The 24,927-nt window shown below is 36.4% G+C and overlaps 1 protein-coding gene across 9 annotated transcripts in view; it reads right to left on the bottom strand.

Moving 5' to 3' along the window:
* Positions 1-21,828, bottom strand: part of Rapgef6 (Rap guanine nucleotide exchange factor 6) — a 212,625-nt gene extending 190,797 nt beyond the window's left edge. For all 9 annotated transcript variants that reach the window (XM_047556030.1, XM_047556031.1, XM_047556033.1 and 6 more), the window contains exon 1: positions 21,586-21,828. In XM_047556030.1, coding sequence (XP_047411986.1) covers positions 21,586-21,654 — 69 coding nt within the window. In that variant the 5' untranslated portion in view covers positions 21,655-21,828. The remainder of the gene's footprint in view (positions 1-21,585) is intronic.
* Positions 21,829-24,927: the final 3,099 nt, after the last annotated feature.

The raw sequence follows: 24,927 nt of genomic DNA, 5'->3' as shown, positions 1-24,927 counted from the left end.
AAGACAGAGTATAAGATCCTAATAGGATAGATCAAACAGATGAAAGAATTAGTAAGCTTAAAGACATGTTATATGAAAATACAGCTGGAAGAGAAAAAAAAGAATGAAGTGGAATGAAGACAGCTTATGGGAATTTGGGGAAAATATTAAAAGGGCAATGATTCATGTTACTGGGGCTCAAGAATGACTTAAGAATGCTAAAGGGGTAGAAAGCTTATTCGAAGAATAACAGAAAACTTCCCAAATTTCCAAGTTCTCGAAGGTCAAAGGTCACCAGTCAGATTTAACTCAACTAAATCTACCCAAGACATAATCAAGATCTGAAAAGTGAAACGTTAAAGATTCTAAAGGTTGCAAAAGAAAAGACACAACATGTAGGGTGCCCTAATTTGCCCTAAAGCAGACTTGTCAGCAGAAATCTTATAGGCTAGATAGTGGCATGAAATTTTCACACCACTGAAGGAAAAGTAATGTCAATTAAGAATACAATATCTAATAAAGCTATCTTAGAAATGAAGAAGACCTAAAAACATCCTAGACAAACAAGACCTGGGAATATTTCCCCACAGGACCTATCTTTGAAGAAATGATAAAGGAAGTACCTCAAACTGAAAAGACATTAATAAGAAGAAAATATGACATAATACAAAACTCACTGTTAGGAGTAATTACATTAATTCAGAATACTCTAATATTAATGGTACGTAAACCATTTGAAATATCTTTCTCATGAAGACTAAATAACAATCTTTGCTTTTTCTTTTTGATTTCTGTTTTTATCTTTACAATCAGGTTAAGATGCTATCATTTTGAAATAGTCTATTATAATCAAAAGACATTTTTTGAAAACCTCATGGTAAACACAAAGCAAAATCTAGAATGAACAAGAAAAAACAATAAAGAAGGAATTTGAAAAAAAATTACCAGAGTAAATCACTTAACCACCAAGGAAAATTTTAACATGGGGAGAAAGGAAAAAAATAAAAATAAAAGGAAATATAATGAAACAAGAAAACAAGTTACAGGAAGGTTATAGTAAGACCTTACCTTAATCTTTCAACATTTGTCTTGATTAAATAATATTTGCAGACTTTAACACACCACTTTTGGCTGTGAACAGATCATTCAGACAGAAAATGAACAAAGAAACAGCAGATTTAAATTCCACCCTGGACCAAATGAACCTAAGATACACCTACAGTACATTTCATCCAAGAACTACCAAATACACATTATTTCATCAGCACAGGGATTCTCCAGATTATATGCTAGGTCACAAAAACAAATCTCAACAAACCTAATAAAACTGGAAAAAAAGTAACAAGAACAACTGAAAACTATACAAATACACAGAAATCACACAAAAAACTTTTGAACAAACAGTGGATCAAGGAAGGAATGAAGAAGGAAATTTTTTTTACATGAGAATTCATAGCAGATTTACCCATAACGGAAACCATCTAACCATCTATTGCTGCATAACATTCCCTCCAAAACTCAGTGGCTTTAAACAGCACATATTATTGTTTTACAATTTCTGTGGGTTTCTGGGGAGATGACCTCATAGTTCATGTGGGACAGACACTGAGAAGCAGTCGAACAGTTAGTGGGTGATTCTAACTTAGGGTCTCTATGGAGGCTACAATCAAGATGTCAGTCAATCACCCTCCATACATGATTTAGGTGGAACTAAAGCCTCATCTTACATATGTTCCAGTCACATGTTGCTTATTTTTTTTTAATTTGTTCTAATTAGTTATACATGACAGTAGAATGCATTTTGACACACTGTACACAAATGGAGCACAACTTCAAGAAGGAAATTTTTAAAAATTCTTGGAACAAATGAAAAGGGAGACACAACAAACCAAAACCTGTAGGATATATAGCAAAAGTAGTACTAAGAGAAAAGTTTATAGCAATCAATGCTCATATCAAAAAAGCATAAAGATCTCAAATAAACAATCTGGCACTACAGGCCAATGAATATGAAAAATAAGAAACCAAACTCCAAATTAGAAGAAAAGATATAGTAAAGATTAGAGCAGAAAAAAATTAAGATAAAAAAAATCAAAAAAATCAAAGAGGTGGTTCTTTAAAAAGATAAAATAGATATACCCTTAGCTAAACTGAGAGAAGACTCAAAGATGAAACAACTAATACCAAAGATATACAAAGGACTATTAATAAGAACTATATACCAATACATATGACAACCTAGGAGAAATAGACAAATTCCTAGACACACAAATCTTTTTAAAAATTTGTCCTAATTAGTTATACATGACAGCAGAATACATTTTGACACATCATACATAAATAGAATATGACTTCTTCTGGTTGTAAATGATGTAGAGTCATACAGGTCTTGTAATCAATACATGCACATAGGGTAATAATGTCTGATTCATTCCATTATCCTTTCTACCCCCATATCCCCTCCCTACCCTTCACTCCCCTCTGCCTAATACAAAGTACCTCTATTCTTCCCTAGCCCCCACCCCTTATTGTGAATTAGCATCCACATATTAGAGAAAACATTCGGCCTTTGGATTTTTGGGGATTGGCTTATTTTACTTAGCATAATAGTCTCCAGTTCCATCTATTTACCAGCAAATGGCATCATTTCATTCTTCTTTAAGGCTGAGTAATATTCCATTGTGTACATGCACCACATTTTCTTTATCCATTCATCTGTTGAAGGGCATCTAGGTTGGTTCCATAGTTTAGCTATTGTGAACAGTTGCTATAAAAATTGATGTGGCTGCATCACTATTTTAAGTCCTTTGGGTATAAACCGAGGAGTGGGATAGCTGGGTCAAATGGTGGTTCCATTCCATGTTTTCTGAGGAATCTCCACAGTGCTTTCCAGAGTGGTTACACCAATTTGCAATCCCACCAGCAATGTATAAGTGTGCTTTTCCCCTCTACTGCTTGTGTTCTTTATGGTTGCCATTCTGCTTAGAGTGAGGAAAAAAATCTCAGTGTAGTTTTGATTTGCATTTCTCTATAGAGATGTTGAACATTTTCATATATTTGTCAACTGATCGTATTTCTTCTTCTGTGAATTGTCTATTTAGTTTCTTTGCCCATTTATTGATTGGGTTTTTTTTGTGTGTGTGTGTGTGTTTTTGAGTTCTTTATATATCCTGGAGATTAATGTTCTATCTGAGGTGTATGTGCTAAAGATTTTCTCACAATGTGTAGGTTCTCTCTTTATGTTACTGTTTCCTTTGCTGTGAAGAAGCTTTTTAATTTGATTCCATTCCATTTACTGATTCTTAATTGTACTTTTTGCGCTTTAAAAGTTTTGTTAAGGAAGTCAGTTCCTAAACCAACATGGCTTTTTCTTCTATTAGGTGCAGGGTTCTCTGGTTCTAGTAGACACATAAATCTTACCAAGAATAACTCATGAAGAAACAGAAAACATGAATAGACCAATAACAAGTAAGAAGATTGAAACTAATAAATTCTATTTAAAAAAAAAAGCATCAGATAGCTTCATTGCTGAATCTTGTCACTTAAAAAAATACCTTATATCAATTCTCCTTAGGTCAGCGATCAATGCCTGTATCAAAAAACAGGAGGGGATTCTCCCAAACACATGCAAGCATTACTGAGATACCAAAAGTGGATAAGAACACGACGATGATGAGAGAGAGAGAGAGAGAGAGAGAGACACACACACACACACAAACACTACAGGCCAACATCCTTGATAAACAAAGACACAAAAAATCCTTAAGAAAATACTTGTAAATACAATGCAACAGTAATTAAAAATACTGTTCAACACAATCAAGTGGGAATCATCTCAGGAACGCAAGAATGCTTTAACATATGTAAATCAATAAATACGATACATCAGATAAACAGAAAGAAGGACAAAAACCATATACTCATCTCAATAAATTCAGAAAGGATAAATGATAAAAGTTTAATATCCCTCCATGACTGAAATATTGAACAAATTAGTTATAAAGGAATGAACTGCAACACAGTAGAGGTCATTTATAATAAGCCAAGAGCTAACATTATGGGAAAAATAGAAAGTTTTCTAAGACAAGTTTGTCTACTTTCACCACTTTCCAATATGCAGTGCTGGAAGTCCCAGCTAGGGCAATCAGGCAAAAAAAAAAAAAAAGACATCCAAAGATGGAAAATAAGTCATTGAACTGTCACTGTTTGCAGATGACAAATCTCACATTAAAAAAAAAAAGCCTTCAAAAAACTATTAGAAAAAATGAATTTAGCAAAACTGCAGAACACAACATAAATATACAAAAATCATCAGCACAGCTGGGAATGATACTTGGTGATAAGAGCATGGGTTTACTATATGCAAGCCCTGAGTTTAATCCCCAGCATCAGAAATTAAAAATAAATAAATAAAATCAGTAGTACTGCTACATGCCAGTAGCAAATTATCTGAAAAGCAATCCCATTTATGATACGAACAATAAACCAAAACCGAAAAAAAAAAAAACACCTCACAAAATACCTATGAATAAATTTAACAAAGAGAGTTGAGGATAGAGCTAAGATGGTACAGTGGTTGCCTAGTATGCACAAAGGCCCTGGTTTCAATCCCCAGCACCACCAAGGGAAAAACAAATAAAAAAAAAAAAAACAAATAAAAAAAAAAAAAAAAACCAAAGAGGTAAAAAAGATCTTTAAAATGAAAATTATAAAAACTGATGACAGAAATGGAAAAGGACACAAAAAAGTGGAAAGACATTCTGTGTTCATGACTGGAAGAATCAAAATTGTTAAAATGTCAATGCTGTCCAAAGTGATCTACTGATTCAATGCAATCTCTAGGAAAATATCAATGACGTTCTTCACAGAGCTATAAGAAACCCTAGGAGTTGGGGGTGTATGTAGTTCAGGAGTATAGCATTTGCCTACCATGTATGAAGGCTTGGGTTTGATCCCTACCACTAGGGAGAAAGAAAAGAAGAAGAAAAAAAAACACCCTAAAATGTATATGTAAAAGCAAATAGCCAAAGTCATCTTGAGCAAAAGAGCAAAGCAGGAAGAATTACCCCACCTGACTTCAAAATAAATTATAAGGCTACAGTAATAAAACAGCAAGGTAGTGGATTTTTAAAAAGGTACATAGACAAGTGGAACAGAACAAAGAGCTTAGAAATAAACCTCTGCATCTACAGTGAAATAATTTTAAACAAAGGTGCTTAAGGACTACTTGCTAGAGAAAGAACAGTCTTTTGAATAAATGGTGCTGGGAACACTAGATACCCACATGCAGAAAAAGCAAACTAGACGAACTCTTATTTTACCAAAAATCAACTCAAACTAGATTAAAGACTTAAATTTAAGAAGTAAGAAAACAGGGGAAATACTTTAGGACGCTGAAATGGGTAAGGATTTTTTGAACATGACTTCAGAACAGGAAATAAAAGCAAAAAGAGACAAATGAGAGAAAATCAAATTACAAAGTTTCTGCACACATACAAAAAACAATAAAAAATGGGTAACAGACATTTTACAAAAGACAACATATGAACGGCCAACAGAAATGTGAAAACATGCTCAATATCACTGATCATAAAGGAAATGCAATTAAAGCCAAAATAAAATACCACCTCACTCCAGTAAGAATGGCCATTATAAAAAAAAAAAATAGCAATTGCTGGAGAGGATATGGAGAAAAGAGAACACTTGAACACTGTTAGTGGGAATGTAAATTAGTATAGCCATATGGAAAAAAGTACAGAGATTCCTTGAAAAATTAAAATAGAAGTACCATATGATCCAACAATCCCACTACGGGGCATATACACCTCTGCCAGAAAAAAATGAAATCAGTCTACTGAAGAAACATCTGTACTCCCATGTTTATTGCAGCAATTACTGGCTATTTTTCACAAAAGTCAAGAAATAGAGACAATCTAAGTGTTTATCAAATAATAAATGGATAAATAAATTGTGGTATATATATACAAGGGAATACTACTAAGTTATTAAAAGGATGGAATCCTGTCATTTCCAACAATAGGGATGGAACTGGGGATCATTATGTAAAATGAAATAAGTCAGGTACTGAAAGACAAGCACCACATGATCTTTTTTAAATGTGAAATTTAAAAAGTTGCTCACATAAAATAAGAGTAGAATGGTGATTACCGGAGGCTGGGGAAAACAGAAGATAGGCAGAAAAGGAAAAAGGTTGATCAGTGGGGTACTAGGTTACTTAGAAGGAAGACATTCTGGTGTACTCTTGCATAGAAGGTTAAATAAGGGTAATAATAATATACTGTATAGTTTTTAAAAAGCTGTGAGAAAGGATTTTCAATGTTTTCACCATAAAGAAATCATAAACATTTGAACAGATAATATTTACCTTTGTTAGAACATTACATAATGTATACATGTACCAAAACACCACATGAAACCCCACAAATATATACAATTTTTATGTATCCATTAAAAAATTCAAAACAATCTTGGACTCCATAACAGAAAGACATGATCTCATAATATGGAAATGTACAATTTTTATATGTCAATAGAAATAATGAAACACACAAAAATTTATTACCTGTACAGAAGGAATGACAAAATACTCTTGGACATAAAATTTAAAAATGCTTATTAAATGTATAGCATAGTGACCATTACCTGTATAATAAAACTATAAACTAAGGATCAATTTATATTCAGAAGACTAGTAAAGCTATCTTATTTTATAGATGTAAAAAATAATTTTTCCAAGTTAACAAGACCATATATTAAAACAGAATTTCATTCCACTGCTTTTCTCATTTATCAAATATAAATGTATTCAAAGTACAGAAATATAAAACACTGACCACACCCAGAGCTCAGATATTGTTTTCCTCTTCTTCTTTTCTTTTTTTTTTTTTTGTACTAAGGATAGAACTCGGGGGGGGGGGGGGGCACTTAACCACTGAGCCACAATCCCAGCCCTTTTTTACATTTTATTTGGTGGTGGGGCGGGTGGCTTAGAGCCTTCCTAAATTGCTAAGGTTGGCTTTGAACTCATGATCTTCCAGTCTCAGCCTCCAGAACTGCTGGGATTACAGGCGTGCGCCACTGTTAAAAACCAGATACTGTTTTTTAAATACATTGCCACTAAGAGGAACCAGGTTTCTTTGAATAAATGGCTGATTTTAGTTCTAAATCAAGGAAATTATAACCCTAGAACATCTTTTTATGAAAAACAATGAGAAAGTACTTAAAACACTAGAAGGATCATGTCAAAAGCTGACTTTGGCCAGGGCTCACCACTACCTAAATGTGGGTCAATTTAACACAACTGAATTCATAGTGCTTTTAAAAAAAGAAGAGGAGAGAGAATGGTGGAGAAAGTTATTTTATACAGAAAATATCTAATAAATGTAGAAGTAATACAGAATCAGGGCTGGGGTTGTAGTACTACAGCACTTGCCTAACACGTGTGAGGCATTTGGTTCAATCCTCAGCATGACATATAAATAAATAAATAAAGATTAAAAAAAAGAAGTAATATAGAATTAGAAAATTATTATTCTGTAATAGCAAAGTAACAGTTAACTTAGGTAAGGATAATCAATAAATGCTAAAACCACTAGGTGAAACATTGTTGAAGAACAGGACATTCACATAGTCTTGGAAGTATAACCTTAAGAATGATTTAGAAATCACAGCATTTGTTGGGCACAGTGGCAATATCCCCTCCACTCGGGAGGCTGAGGCAGGAGATTTACAAGTTCCAGGTCAATCTCAGCAACTCAGGCTGTCTCAAAATAAAAAGCAAAAAGGATCGGGAATGTAGCTCAGTGGTAAAGCCGCCCCTAGGTTCAATCCCCAGTACTAAAAAAAAAATAATAATAATAATAAAAAAAAGAAATTACAGCATTATGATTTTACCCTTTAAAACGGAGATGCAAATGATCAAATTTAACATCCCCAATAATGAAAATAACTAATAATATATGACAGGACAGAACAGGAAGGACAGAACATTATCTAAGTACTTTCTCAAGAAAATATTTTAACCTGAATCTAATCATGAGAAAACAACCACACAAATCCTGATTATGATAAATTCCTCAGCCAGCAGGTCAGACACTAAATTGCCTTGTTTATGAAAGCGGGGTTGGGTGGTGGGAAGAGCGGGGGATGGGGGCAGCAGGGGAACTATTCTATTTATACATTTCTCATGGTAAACTTGAGAACTTTTAATTTGTAGATTAATACATACTGCTTAACTAATGTAAATGAAAATTGTATCTTATTAATAAAACTCCTAACATTAAAAAATTATGCCTTGAAATTATAATTCTTTAGGGATTAAACTCCCAAAGAATACATATAAACTATAAACTTCAGAACTCTAATAATTATCTACTAAAATTCCAATGTATCAAAAAAGCAGGCATCCTGGGGGATGGGGATATAGCTCAGTAGGGAGAGTGCTTGCCTTACAAGCATAAGGCCCTGAGGTTCAATCCCCAGTACCATCCAAAAAAAAAAAAAAAAAAAAAAAGCAGGCATCCTGTTATTTATAAATTCACAGTGTGATATAAAGTTCACTTTCCTGATGCTACCACCTGTGCTTCACCACCTGTGAAGTCACCCAAGACTTTTTCACATGCATTTTCAATTCTCCTCCCTCTTCACATTCTGTAGTTTTTAACTGCCATTGCGTTCAACATTCATTCACTTCCCCATCCTAAAAGACCCTGTCCCTTCTGTAAATATGGTTCTCTCTGGGTTCTTGTCCTCATGAGAATTATTTAGCAATGATGACAAGCAAGGCCTACAGAATCAGACTGCCTAGGTTTGAAGTTCGACTTCATTGCTTCCCAGCTATAGTACCTTTGGCAAGTTAATCTTTCTGTAATTCCACTTCCCCATATGTAAAATGTGGATAATAATACCTTCTTTCAGAAGGCTTTTTGAAGGATAAAGTAGGTAAACATTTCATAACAGTGATAGGCATCCAATAAATCCTAAATAGCTTTACAAGTCTCAGCTATTCCTTTTGCTACACAATGCCTTTCTGCTCCTTCTAGCGTCCTTTACAGGCTTCTTGTTTTTTGTTTGTTTGTTTTGTTTTGTTTTTTTAAATTCTTATTCCCTTAAATCTTTATAAAGTTTATGTTCCCAAAACTTTGACATCTACCCTTACTTCACTGGAGAGTCATTACCATGAGGAATATTTTCCACATGCATAGCTATAATCACTATACGTAAGCTAAAGATTTCCCTATTTGTATTGCTAATCCACACTTCTCTAGTAAACTAGTGCAGGTTCTATTGGAAACTAACACTTTCACCTGGCTGATCCATCCACATCTAAAGTGCAAAATATTCAAGACAAAAATCATTACCAGTTCCATGATTTAGATGACAGAGCTTACCTTCAATGGTCCCAGTCAGAAATCTGTCAATTCTTATTTCTGAAGATCTCTGTTTACCATTCCACATGAAGCAATGTAAGGAAGGACTCATTAATTCTCACAGGATAACTGAAAATAGTCTTCTGGCCTCTAGTCTGGCGCCCTATAACCTATTCTTCGCACTGCTGCCAGAATAATCTTTCTAAATGCCAAATCCAAATTCTGTTACAAAGAAAATACAGTTTTTCATCATCTTGATCCTGATCATTTCTCTGGCCTCATCTATTTTACTACTCATTCTTGTTCCAGTGTTCGAGCAGTAGTCAACGTGCATGCACATCTGGCTTATTTTGTGGCCTTTCCACATGAAGTTCCCCTTTTAAGTAACACTTATCCCCTAAATTTTTGTATATTCTAACTTCAAATCAGGGTTCCCATTTCCAGAACAAATGAATGGCACCTTCCTATCCACTCTTCCCCAACAGTCTTTTTCTAGAAACACTAGAGCACCTGGTATTTATAATTATCACTGTACTTGATCAGGCTGTATATTAATCGTGTGTACTTGTCTATCTCCTTGAGGCTTGATGAAAGAACTGTCTTTAATCTTTTATCTCTGACATTAAAAATAGTGCTTAAAAGATATTTACTACACAATGCTCATTAGTCAGCCTCCAAAAAAAAAAAAAAAAGTGTATTCAATGTTCCTCATAGTCATTTAACAGCCCATAAATAATCCAAACTTCGGGCCTATAACACTCATGGACACTTTTCTAAAAAACTTACTGTGATGAAGCATTCTCATTTTACTTGAATGGTTTTAAGAAGCCAAACTAAACAGGTTACCATCTAGCCTCTGAAAACAAGGTGTAAATTAAAAAAAAAAAAAATAATAATAATAATATTAAAGATCACATATTAAGCACACCTATTTTCACTTTACATAAAACTTGAGAATCAAAAACTTCCACTAAAGTCAGGCACGATGGTGCACACCTATAATCCCAGTGACCTAAGAGGCTGAGGCAGGAGGACTGCCAAGTTCAAAGTCAGCCTCAGCAATTTAGTGAGGCCCTAAGCAACTTAGTGAGACCCTGTCTCAAAATGAAAAGGGCTGGGAATGTGGCTTAGTGATTAAGCACACTGGGTTCAATCCCCAGTACCAAACAAACAAAAAACAAAACAAAACAAAACCTTTCACTAAATTAACACAGGCACCTTAAAAGTACAGTCTTTTAGCATACATAGGGATTTGGTTCCAGGACCCCTTACAGATATAAAATTCCACAGATGTTCAGGTTCCTTATATAAAATGGTGTAGTATTTGCACATAACCTAAGGACATTCTCCCATATACTTTTTTCCCACATGACAGGGCTATGTTGCTCAGGCTAGTCTTGAACTTCTGGGCTCAAGAGATCCTTCTGCTTCAGTCTTCATAGTACCAGGGACAACAGAGGAGCACATCCATGAAGGGTTTCTCCCATATACTTCAAATCATCTCTAGATTACTTACAATACCTCACACGATGCAAATGTTATATAAATAGTTGTTATATTGTATTGTTTAGGGAATGACAAGGGAAAAAAAGGAGTCTGCACATGTTCAGTACAGACACAGTTTTGCCCCAGAAAACTTTCTTTAGTTTTGAGGTGCTGGGGATCAAACCTACGGGCTCAAGCATACAACTAAGCAAGTATTCTATCATGAGCTAAACCCCCAGTCCCTTCCCTGAATATTTCCATCTGGTGTTGGATGAATCCATCAATGTGAAACTTGTGGATATAAATGGCCAATGTACTTCACTACAGCACAATCAAGATAAGACTAAATAAAAGGCATTTATTTGGGGAGGGGGGATGTGCATCTATGAAGATGTCAGTATAGAAATAAAAGTTCAAAGTTTAAAAAGTAAACTAAAATTCACTGTCCTGATAAAGAGAAGGACAAGGCTGAGGAAGTCACTGATGAGTCATATAGCATTAAGCAAGGCATTTTACCTCTCTAGAGTTCAGTTCCTTTATCTGTGTGAATCTCATTTTACCAGTTAAAGTATTACTGGAAGTGCTATATATGTGTTCACAAATATCTGACAGGCAGTGCAATTTCCACTATGTATTAAGTATCCTATCCAATAACCCTCACTATCTTTGCCATGTGCCAGAGCCCTCAAGCTCTCTAGCAGTCAAAGTTCCAGTTTATGGCAAGGCAGTAAGGAATTATGTCTCATCTTTGGAGTTACATTTTAAAGGAACATCAAACATGCTGCTTCTTCCTCTAAAACATAAATAAAGTGCTTCATTCTGTTTTAATTTAGTCATACCTTAGTTTACCTAGGATGGTCCAAGATAAAGTCAAATGATAACCATAATGTTAAGAGTTCACACTCATTCCTCCTTCCCTTTCAAAGATCAAGATTTTATCACGTTCATCGTGCCTGGCTGCTCATTCTCTTTAGAATATTCACTCAGAGGGAAGTTTCTCAGCATCTCAGAAACAAAATCATATGGTGTCTAAACTCCAAGACTGTCAGTTTTTCCTCAAATTGGCAATCTCCAATACATGTAAAATGAAGTGGTATAAAAAGATGTTCTCCAATAATGGGTCCATCCAGATCTAACATCCCCCTTCTATCCAGATGGGTTCACAATTGAAGGTCCACGGGCCCCAGAAGAATAAATGAGTTATTTTTCTTCCCAAGGAACCCTCTGAATGTACATCTTCTATGGAAACACAACAGAATCTTTTGTGCCACCCTCAGGGAAGTGCGCAGTGACTTACTCAAAAATGACTCCAAGTACAATGTTGTTGTTCGGTCAATGCAGAAAAAAACCTCTCCAAGTGAACAGTTAAAGACCATTATTCTAAATTCTGAAAAAGATTAATAAATTATTACAATAATACTAAATTTTACATTTTCAGTTCTAGCTCCCTCTTTGAATTTTGGTAACAAAAATAAGCTAATTATTCTTTTTAAAAAGAAACTCCTGATTTTAAGAAGGCGATTATATTAACACTTATCTGAGCATAAAATTTATGTCCAGCAAAAGTTTTAAATCTTCTGGTGATAAAATATAAAAAGGTAAAAGTGGCATTTACCTATACTTCTCTGATATTTCCTATAAATTGTTTTGAAGTCATACAGAAAATGAATTCCTGTCCCAAGATATTACAGTTTCCTCTACATGAATGGTCTCAGAGGAAAAGCTGAGTGATTTTACTTTACTCATCTTTTGGTAGAAGAAAAACAGCAAATTTTGCAAGTATGCCAAACTTCTCCAGTCCTTTTATCCTAATACTTCAACTATTAGACAGATAGAAATCACTAGCAGACTAGTAAAGAACAGCACTTTCCCACACTACTTTTCTTTATAACTCATTTATTCTACAAATATTACATGGTGGGGCACTGGAAGATAAAAATAAAAACACTGTCCTCAAGGAATTTACAATCATGCTGGGAGCAGGAGACTAAGGCAAGCGTTCAAGGCCAGCCTTAGCACATTAGCAAGACCAGGTCTCAAAATAAAAAGGACTAGGGACGTGGCTCAGTGGTAATATCCAGTACCCCCACCCCCAATACAAAGAGTTTAACATCAGAAAGAAAAATATAACAGCAATTATAACACAGTACAGAAATCACTATGGTAGAAGCTGTGGGGTATCCTGGGGACACAGAGAACTTGAAAAGTGAAAAGGTTGGCTGCACCAATCTGCAAAGCACTAGGGATGAGATTTCAGTGAGAAATCTGTATTTGTCAAGCCAGAGAATAGTTTTCCAGACAAAGGAAACAAGCTAATACATATGACTACTATTTATTGTGTCATTGTGAAGGTATGTGGTTAAATATATATTTCATGCATACAAACACATACGTATACAAAATCTCATTTGGTCCACACAACAAGACTTCCCTGATTTAGTTTTTAGAAACTATGTAGCTTATCTAGGACCAAATTCTCAGTATTAGACCCCAGATTTGAAGTCACCTTGTTCAAATACAAATTTCAGGATGATATAACACCATACAATTTCTATCCTGTGCAAAACAGAGACAGGAGAGAATATGGCACAATAGACAATGCTTCTCGCCTCTCTGTTATGTATCAGAACAATGGAAGGTTCTTTTTATAAATAATAATGTCTATACTCCCTTTCAGAAGGTTCTAGTTTAAGAAATTTAGGGTCAGTATACTTCCCAGATTGGGAAATATACATAGCCTAGGTTGAAAGTGTTAGGATATTTTCAAATACAGTCCTGCATCACTTAACAGAGACATGTTCTGGGAAATGCCTCATTAGTGATTCTGTTTCTGTGCAAACATCATAGCATATACTTATAAACTAAGGTGGCTATTTAGGCACTATATTTGTATGGGAATGGTACTGACCACACTGCTGTTACTGACCAAAATGTTGATAACGATACATGACTATAGTTAAAATCAGTGTTTGAAGGTAGAGGATGATAAGGTTAGAGTAGGGGGCAGAAGATTGTGAAGGACCTTGTATCTTTTTCTCTTCCCATTAGTCAAACCTATAAACACTACACTTGCTGTTTTCAGTTTCTTGTGTCTTGTTCTCTCATATCCTCTGCAATCAAGCTCTTTCTTAATCAGTCTAATGGAATCACTCTGACAGAAGCCAGTCAAAGAATTTATCAGTCTTCACTTTTCATGAACTCTCCCTATTATCTGACATTACCAATTAGTGTCTCCCTGTAACAACATTCTATTCTCCTACCCTATAACAATTCTTTTCATTCCCTCACCCTTTTAATATTGGAGCACACAAAGATCTGTCTTTGACCCTCTTATTTTCATTCTGCATTTCACTCCGGGCATTCCAACCAAGCTCATGACTTCACCCATGTCCTATATGCTGTAGAATATTAAAACAATTCAGGTCTGGTTTGACCTGAAGTTCCAAATACTTACTAAACATTTTATCTGTATCTTCTATAAGAGGTCTCAAACTGAATCCCCCCACACTCTGCTCCTTAATCCTCCTTTAACAATGTACTATTATCTATACAGTTACCCAAGTCAGAAAATTAGAAATAATCTAACTTCTGCTTTGCTTGTGCACCCAGTCAAGCTTGTTCCTAGTAAGTAAAAACCAAAAGACAGGAATGAAAATAAATATAAATATAAATATAAATATAAATATAAATATATTTTGGGAGGTACCTGGGATTGAATTCAGGGGCATTCGACCACTGAGCCACATCTCCAGCCTTACTTTGCATTTTATTTAGAGACAGGGTCTCACTGAGTTGTTCAGCACCTCACTTTGGTTGAGGCTGGCTTTGACCAACCTCCTGCTTTAACCTCCCAAGTCCCTGAGATTATAGGCATGCACCACCACGCCCGGGCAAGACAGGAGTATTTTGCCAGAGTTGGGACTGATGCAGTGCATCCTGAACAAATGGAGCATTTGAGGCTGACAGGCAGTTATTCCAGGAGTTGGTCTGAACAGAGTAAGTAGATGATACAAAAGGGTAGGCAAAAAGTGGGTCAGGATATAAAGTATATGCAGTTAACACCAAGGAAAGCCCCAAGAAAGGAGGTTCCAAGTTCAGTCTAGAGAGAAAACAGAACCAGAGTAGCTAAAAATCCTCTTGACTGCCAGAAAAAATACACAATTCCACTAAAATGAAGTTCAAAAGCAGGAAGAACAAATCTATGGTGACAGAAGCATAACAATGGTTTCTTCTGGGAAAGGGTATTGACTGGGAAGGGGAAAGAATTTTTTTAGAGTACTGATAACATTCTATATTGTAATCTAAACAACTAAATATATTTGTAAGAATTTATCTGGCTAAATATACTTAGGGTATGCAGACTTCCTATTCTGTGTTTTTTAGTCAATTTCAAAGTTAAAAAAAAAAAAAAAAAAAAAAAAAAAGCCTAGTGGGGAACAGACACTCCCCCTCCCATCAGTAGCCATGCTGAATCTATTACCTCTCTTCAGTATCTCAGACCATCTGCTGTCACTTTTGTGTCTAGGACCTTACCTTACATATGAACTACTGCATTTGTTTAACCAAACCACATATATCTCTTGGGTTTCCCTATTAACTTCATATAATTATGAATAGTCTTACATTTTACACGGAAATGTTTACCAGTTTAGACAAAATGTTTTACATTCATTCTATTTACCTATAAGCCTTCCTGCCTCTAGTGTGCTTCATCCCACCCCCAAATACATCTCCATATGCTCACAGTAATCATTATGAAATCGATCTTATTTCCAGAACTTAAACCCTCCAATGTTTCTCCTTTACTCATAAAATGGAGTCCAAATCCCTGAAATGATTCAACCACACTAGTATATTCAGCTTCATTGTTAGCAGCCAACATGTTTGATACCACCTCCACCAAACATCCCATACACCAGACCAGTGTACCAACCTTTTTTTATTTTCCATTATCAACCCCTCTCAAAGAACCTTTTAAGACATTTTTTCATAACTGCCAAAACCCCAATCCAATCAATACTAGGAAAAGAATTTTGACAAGTAAGGTTGGGTTTTGGAGGGTCACATCCGTACTTTTTTTTCCCACTCCCCTTAAAAACCAGCTTCTGTCACTTTTGCGGTGACATCACTTCCATTAGGAATGCATACTCTTATAGACTGACTTCTTGTTGTACAAATGTATCTGGCTTGCCACTATCTGTGCCTTTGCACATGTCTAGAATGATCTTCCCTTGGTATACCATATACCATTCAGATATCTATTCATGACATTTAAGTCAGAATTCAGTGTTCCTCCAAGAAATCTTTCCTGCTGGGCACTATGGCGCAAGTCTTAATTCCAGCAACCAGGGAAGCTGAGGCAGGAGGATCAAGAGTTCAAAGTCAGCCTCAGCAGATTAGTGATGCACTTAGCAATTCAGCAAGACCCTGTCTCTAAATAAAATATAAAAAAGAACTGGAGATGTGGCTCAGTGGTTAAGCACCCCTGGGTTCAATCCATGAACAACAAAAAAAAGTCTTTTATCCAACTTGCAATCTCAAATCCCTAACAATAACCATAATGTTTTCATGTTTTTCCCCAAGCCACTGATGAAGAGGGACCAAACCCAATTTTTATCTACAACCTTTGTTTTAGTACCAGGTTTGACCTATTATTTGTTAAAGGAACGGATGTTATCATCTGGGCAATACAAGTACAAATCTAGGACAGTTCCTCTGTAATCTGTTTATATATATGTATATGTAAATACACACAAACATATATATAACAGCTACTCTTTTAAATTCCCAAAATGGTAACATATTACTAATTTATACTAGGGAGTGGAAAATAAATTCTAAACAAGAGTAGAATATGATTAGATTCAAGATCTAACAGCAAGATGATGATAAAATGACTAGAACAAAAATGCATGGGTAGAAACAATGCGGGGGGGTCTGAACTAAGGTAGAACTGGGGAGTCCAAAGACAGATTCAGGAGGTAAGATCAATAAGATGTATTAACCAGTTGGATATACAGAGGAAGATACCAGGAGGAATCAAGAGCAAAAAACCACACATTTTTGAGATGGGCAAGTGGTCCAGTCATCTCAACAGAATACTAAGAAGGAAGAATAGTGAAGGTTTCAATTAAAGACAAAAGGTTGAAGAACCTGGAAGACAATTCTGAGGTTACATGGACCTGAAACACATAAAAAGGGAGTAAACTGGGCTACACTGTGCTTGGATGTGTCAACCTATAAAAATTAAATGAAGTGAAGTTGCTGAAAAAGACAATGTACAAATCAGCAGTTCTGATGAACATAGAATATTTTTTAGTACTATGAGGACTTTCTAAAATATATTTCCAATTCTTGTTTTTTTGATGAATATTGCAAAACATAATATTAAACTGAGAAGGAAATAACCATAAGAGAGATGTACATTCACTCTGAAGCGGAAAAAAAAATTATAAAGAATGGTGTTAAATATGCACTCAATTGAGAAACAGCTACATTCAATTTTACCTGTGACTTTTTAAATACTTTTGGTGTAAGAACTCAAAATGAGTACTTTTAACAGTTTTTGTCAAAATCAGCTCAGGCTGGTCTTGAACTTGGGCTCCTCCCACCTCAGACTTCTGAGTAGGTGGGATTACAGATTTGCCAATGCACCCAGCTTCCCACAGAGTATTTAAGTCCAAATTTTCCCATAGGAATATTTTTACAAAGTGGAAAATGAAATCAAAGAACTAGTTCAGGAAAAACAATTCTGTGGACTCTGGAGAAGTGGCTAGAAAAGTAAAAACTGTTAGATACCTAAATGGCACACTTTACATGTGTCCATACTCAGTGTCTGGCTCACAAGTTTTATTACAAAGTTGAAAGACACGAATTCTTTGCCATTTGTATATTTTTCATAATAATTTCCACCCAAAGGAAAATAAGTAGATTAACCTTAATGAATCAATGTTAACCCTCCCTAACACCCAGTTTATTCACTTGGTTTCCAGGTCACTACCACACTCTCTCTTGGTTTTCCTCCTACTGGACAGTTCACTCCCACTCCTTTGATGGTTTTTGCTCTTCTCCTCCAACCTTATAATGATGGAGTGTTCTAGGGAACTTACTGTTTTTGGTCCCCTTCTATTTTTGATGTACACTCTTAATCGTAGTAATTTCTCCTGCTTTTAAATTTTGCAGTCATAAGGTTACATAAATTATTTAAAGTACAGAGTCTAGAGATTGAAATTTTAGTCAAGTTATATAGACATTTTTTAATATCTCAGCACAGCATTCTTTTAGAATAAATTTGTACATGCACCTCCTAACTCACCATTTCTAACAGACATTATAAATTTGACATGCTTAAAACTGAATTTCTGATATTCCTCAAAAAAACCTACTCCTTTTGCAAATTCCCCCATCTTTTGTGTGTGCCACTGATTGAGTCAAGGGCCTCAAACATCCAAGACAAGTGCTCTACTATTGAGTTACATTCCAGTCCACTTTCCCAGCTCTTTGAGGGCACCTCAAACTCTCCTTAATGGTAACTCCAACGCTCCAGTTATTCAGGCCAAAACCCTTGAAATAATACTTGATTCTTCTCTTTCCCTCAAAGGTTGCATCTAATGTATTAGCAAACCCCACTGGCTAAACATTCAAAATTTTTCCAAAGTCTAACTACTTCTCACTGCCTCCATTACTACTATCACTTTAGTCTGAGTTATCATCATTTACCTGATTTAATGCAATAATCTCTAACTTCCTACTATTTGCTCCCCACAGTCTACTCTCTATACAGCAGCTATGAGACTTTTTAAAAAAAGCTGATGTCACTCCTTTGCTTCAAAATATTTAGGTAGCCCTCCCACCCCTATTATTAAAAATAAGGAAAGAATTTACAATGATTCAGAAAGTTCTACATCATCATTCTTTCCTCTAACTTCACTTCTTACTCACCCTCCTTCACTCTTTCAAAGTTCCTTGCTATCCCTAGAATGCATCAAAACATGCTTTCTACACAGGGCTTTTGCAATAACTATTCCCTCTACTTGCAAAGCTCTTCCCCCATAGTTAATTCCACCACCAGCATCAAATCTTTAATCAAAAGTCAACTCAAAGCAGGGTATAGTGGCACACGCCTGTAATCCCAGCAGCTCAAGAGACTGAGGCAGGAGGATCTTGAGTTCAAAGCCAGCCTTAGCAAAAGTGAAGCACTAAGCAACTCTGTGAGACCCTGTCTCTAATAAAATACCAAACAGGGCTGGAGATGTGGCTCAGTGGCCGAGTGTCCCAGAGTTTAATCCCTGGTACCCCCCCAGCCAAAAAAGGCCAACTCAACCAGGAAAACAGGAACTACCTTATTTAAATTGCATCACAGCTCTTTTCCATTGTTTCCAGGCCCCCTTATCCTGCTCTTTCTTCTAGCAATTAATAGCTAACATATTATGTAATTTACTTATTTATATGTATCATCTGCCTTCTTCCCTCCTTGTTCCATTAGTATTTAAGAACCACTAAGAGCCAGGAGTAGTGGCACATATCTGTAATTTCAGCAACTCAGCATGAGCATGCTGAGGCAGGAGGATCACAAGTTCAAGACCAGCCTCAGCAACTTAGCAAAACTCTGCCTTAAAATAAAAAATTAAAAGAGTTGGGGATCCAACTCAGTGGTAAAGCATCCCTGAGTTTAATCCCCAGCACCAAAACAAAACGACAACGACAAAAACCACTAGGACCAGGCTATTTTTTCACTAATATACTCTGGTACAAAAAATTGTTATCTTGAACTGATAGGCTCTCAAGAAATAATTACAAACTAATATGTTTATGAGACCCTTAATAGTCCACTAAAAGATAAAGGTACTTATGAACTCATAAGAATTTAACCAAATTTTTTTCTTTTTAAATTTTTTTGTAGTTGTAGATGGACAGAATGCCTCCATTTTATTTATTTTTATGTGGTGCTGAGGATTGAACCCAGTGCCTCACACATGCCAGGCAGGCGCTCTATCACTGAGCCACAGCCCTGGTCCCTTAACCAAATTTTTAAATCAAAATAAACCAGCCCTATGTTTTGGGTTCTTTATTCTCATTTTCCTTATTTCCACACTTGTACCCCAATGAATGAAACAGTTAACATATTATACTGCTAGATGTCAAGCTCTATTCCATGAACTGTATGAACAATGCTGACCTTCCAGTAAAACAAGATAAAGTACTTAACAAAGCACAACCTGGCAAACATAACTTCGCCAACAGTTTAGAAAGTTTCCTAAGCTCAAAAATATGCAATGCCAATTCTGCCATTAAAGAAAAGAATTCTACAATTAAAATATGAATGTAGCAAATGTAATGTTTAAAAGTAAAACTTACATTGTACATTCAAAATTTTGTTCCAAAATTTCTAATGATATAAAAACTATTGGAGGGCTGGGCATGGTGGTGCACACCACTAATTCCAATGACTCCACAGGCTGAGGAAGGAGGATATTAAGTTCAAGTCCAGCCTCAGCAATTTAGCCAGACCCTGTTTCCAAATAAAAAAAAAAATATATAGTTGAGGATGTAGCTCAGTGATAGAGAGCCCTGGATTCGGTCTCCAGTAATTAAAAAATAAATAAATAAATAAATAATTCAAATGTTTAAAGGAATTGCTTTCACTTAGCTCGCATGACCTTCCAGAATCATAATAAGGAAATTAAGATTCATTGGATCAGAGATGCAAAGAGGACTCTAGAGAGTGGTAATAGTTAACCTTGTTCCTGTGCAAAGACCGGATTTCCAATATCAAAGTTTGACCTAATACGACTTAAGTTATGGCTTAAATAACAATATGTCCTAACGGGCCAGGGCAGTTACTTATAACTAAGCAAAAAACCCGAAAATCTGAAACTCAAAAGTGGTTTAGGAATTAAAACATTTCAATTCCATTAACGAAATATAAGAGAGATACTTCATTCATTAGCTTTTGTTTTGGTTTAGGAAACATACCCGTGATTATAAAAACTTCTCAAAACAAAGAATATCTTCCCAAAAAATTTTAAATAATCCACATGGATGTGCAAAGCTAACAGGTTTTTTGTTATTTGTCTGAACTTTAGCCTTAGGGTCAAATGAAAACTTTTTCAATTCATACCATTACTGCTAACCCAAAATATTTTATCTTATAGTCAAACCCAAAATATTGTGAAAAAATTTCCACTGACAATCTGAAAAAGTACCTACAGAAGTGATTTTAAACAGGAATCATCCGCCACAGAACTTACTGACGGGATGCAAAGTTTTAAACGGACTAGATAATCTTTTTACCTTTTTTTTAGTCAACTGTTCAATATTTCTGGGACGCAACACACACTGAAGTTAATTGCTTGACTGTTACAGTACTCTTAAAATTCTTATTTCCTTTCTTAGTCTACCTGAACGTACGGGCAAACTCCCTCACCCACCCACATTTTACCCAACTTAGAAAATACTATTTAGTAACCGTGCTTTCTCATCGAAGATATAAGGAAGTGCCCGGCAAGAACGGGTGTGCTGAGAAGACAGTACTTCGGACAGGAAAGGCGGCCACCGTCCCGTCCGCGACAAGGACCCGGGTGAGGGTTAGAGGACGCAAAAAACAGATACCCGGCAGCAGGTGAGAATTTCTGGCAATGGGCTAAGCTTCGAAACGACTGGCAAGCTTCGAACCTACGGAGCAACGTTGTCCGTTGGTCTGGAGAAGCGCGCCAGGATCAAACGGCCTTACCTCGGGGGTCCGCTCAGGCGGCTTCTTCTTCAGCGCTTGCCTAGCGCCGGGGTCCACGGGTGAGTTCATGGCAGTAGCCCCGGGGCTCCCCACCCCACCCCTAGCAGCCCACGAGACGTCCCATTCACCGCACGCAGGGGGTGCGCCCTCCCTAAAGGGAGGGAACTCCGCACCGTCGTGGGGACCGAGCTCAAGCAAACAAACCTTCGCAGTGCCCGCCCAGGGCCTCAGCCCACGCGCGACTGGCCAGAAAGTAGCCCGCGCGGGGGCGAAGGAAGGCAAGTGCGCATGCGCATCAAGTGTGCACACGGTAACCAGCGTCTAAGAGTGACGTAAGACCTGGGGCGGTGCCGTTAAACCTTTACCAGCCCTCCGTGAGATTTAAGGACTCGTCGCGAGATTTCATCCGCCTCAGAGTTGTGGTTTTGGCCTCTCTGGCTTCCGGTATAGGGCCGGAAACGCACTCACAGGGTCTAAGCAAAAACAGCCTGTTGGGCAAAACTCTGTGGAAGGCGCCTGGGTGAAGTTTGTACCCAAATCCGGAAGCCAGTCGGAGCTCCTCCTCCGCAACTCTGACGCCTCGCCCTTGAAGAACTTACGGAAGTCGAGGTCGCTAAAAACAAGGAAATCGTCGCATACCCCTCCCTATGTTTATTTCAATAAAACAAAATCTTTTGTGAAAGCTGTCCACAAAAATGTGCTTGTTCTGTTCAAGACAAACAGTTTGAGACCAGGGCAGAAAAAGCAAAGCTTTATGGCACTGAGAAGGGTGTCCTGGTGCTTGGGGCCAACTACAGTCATCGCTGTTTTGCAAAGCCAGGTCTAAACCACATTCAACTAATGCCCGGGGCAGGCCTCCCTCCACCTCTCTCTCTCAGGCAGTTAGGCGTAGGGATGCCTGGACTCTATAATAAAGTGGACGCTTTGGCGCTTTTATATTCCATCTGCTTCTTAACAGACTGGATAAAGCCCCTTTCGATCTACTTGTCCTTTGGTAAGTAAAACATCACTTAGGGGCAAGCAGACAGCTGCAAAGGCTGTTCAAACAATAAAAGTTTAGTAAAAATTCCAGAATCGATCATTTTAGAACAGTGCTTTGTATCATTTCTCATTAAGGCGCAGGAGGGCCGCATTAGTCACAGGGTTCCTCACTTGGGCCTTCACCTCCTTTACATAACTGAAACTTAAGGTCCTTCAAGGCTTTGGCCACATATTGATACATCTTAATATACCTCGCTAAATTGATTTATGATTATGACGTGATTTTCAAAGACTTTTTAATGACATGGTGAGAATTGAAATTTATCTTAAGAGTAAAAAATGGAAAAGTTCAGGCTTCAGTATTTCAGAGTAATGGCAGCTGCCATACTTTGCACTGGGTCTGGGGCTTGCCCATACTTGAAGTTTACAACACGCTATTAAGTCTTTTTCCCCTCTGCTAATTTTGGGCAAAAACACCAAAGCAGAAGTGGCTCAGCGAATACAGAAATAATAGTGGAAAAATCACAAAGCATATCAGGCAAACTATTAAAAAAAATTTATGTATATATATATATATATATATTTTTTTTTTTTTTTATTCAAAGGTCTGCCCAATATCATACAAAGGTTAAGTCTTCTATTCTTCAAGGATCTATTTCCAGTGTCATTAGTATATTTAAAAAGGGAAAAGGAATTAAACGCATGGATCATCGTGAACTTGGATTTCAGGGGCAAACATCTGAATTTCTGTCTTTTAACAGACCACTTCTACTTAGGTGACTTGAAGATTTTTTTGTTTTGTGGTACTGGAGATTGAACCCAGGACAGTGCATGCTAGGCAAGTGTTCTGTAACTGAGACACACCCCAGCACTGAAGTTATTTAATGTATCTTTGAACTTCAGTTTCCTCAATAATAAAATGAGAACAGTAAAGGACTCATAGCTTCAGGATTTAAGATTACATATGAAAATTCACTGAAACGCTTATTATGCTGCCTGCACAATTCAAGCATTCTTCATTATTTATACTTTACCTCTAGGAAATGATTTCTCTAAAGTAGAGACTGAAGTTTGAAGAATTGAATAGTTTTAATTTTTTTTCATTTATATTCAGAAACATGTTTAAGTATTCATGAAGAGTGGAATAAGGTATCCTTGGAAAAACATTTTGGGGAAAAAATATAAAGCTGAAACTTAACATTCCATGAAAGTAAGTCCACCCCTTTATAAATGTCTCAAAGAATACTCAGGTACACTAGAAAAGATGGACAAAAATATTCACAGTAGCCAACACTAAGAAATAAGTCAAATATCCATCAATTTCAGAATGGTACACTCATTCAGTGAAATATTGGCTACATTGCATATGGATGAATCTCTCAACAATATTGAGGGGGAAAACAAAAACAAAGTAGGGAGTATGAATATACTCAGGGTTCAAACACAAGCTAACGTGTTATGGATATATACATAAAGACAAAACTGAAGAAAAAGTAAGTACACATTCACAAAGTCATGTTGGTAGTTACAAAATGAGAAAGTAGGGAATTATGATCAAGATAGGTACAGGAGGAGGGAGCTTCTGTATTGCTGAAAATGATCTACTTTTTGACCTGGGTAATTGTTACATGAGTGTATATTCATTTTTCTGTATGTCATAAGAGAAAATGAATTAGTATGCAAAGATAACTTGTTTTATTAGGTCTTTTCCTGATAGGAATAATTAAGTTGTTAATATCCACAGTGACTGGTATGCTGCCCGTGTGTCCCCCAAGAGTTCATGTGTTGGAAGCATGAACCCAGTGAGTTGATGGATGGAACCTTTACTAGATAAGAACCTAATGCAAGACAATTAGATCATTTGGACACTGCCCTCAGGAGGGATCAACATAGTTATTGTGGTACCCCAGTTAATTCCCAAGAGGAGTTGCTATAAGACAGTAAGACCTGCTCTTCCTCACTCCTGTCTTGCCATGTGGTCTTCCTCTTGCACAGGCTTCCACCATGCCATCTGCTATGTGACGCCACTAAGGGGGACCCTGCCAAATCAGGCACCATGCTGTTTTTATTACCCCTTCCAGAACTATGTCTGTATACATTATACAGCTTCAGGTATTTTGTTATGGCAATTGAAAATGAACTAATAACACTTCCCATTATCTAAACACAGGCACATGTTCAAAATCTATCTTGTCCTTAACCATCTTGTATAATGTTGTTGCATATGTAAAAAGCTCTAATAGCTATCTGCAAACAAAAGAACCCTCCAGGACAGGATTCACTAGCAGTAACTGTGTTTAAAGAGAAAATTTTAGTAATGACGTGAATGCAAGTAACTTATTAAATTGTGAGAAAATAACA

Source organism: Sciurus carolinensis, chromosome 6, assembly GCF_902686445.1.
Source record: "Sciurus carolinensis chromosome 6, mSciCar1.2, whole genome shotgun sequence".
In the NCBI taxonomy this organism is placed as follows: domain Eukaryota; kingdom Metazoa; phylum Chordata; class Mammalia; order Rodentia; family Sciuridae; genus Sciurus; species Sciurus carolinensis.
This window is presented reverse-complemented; position numbering and strand designations above follow the sequence as displayed.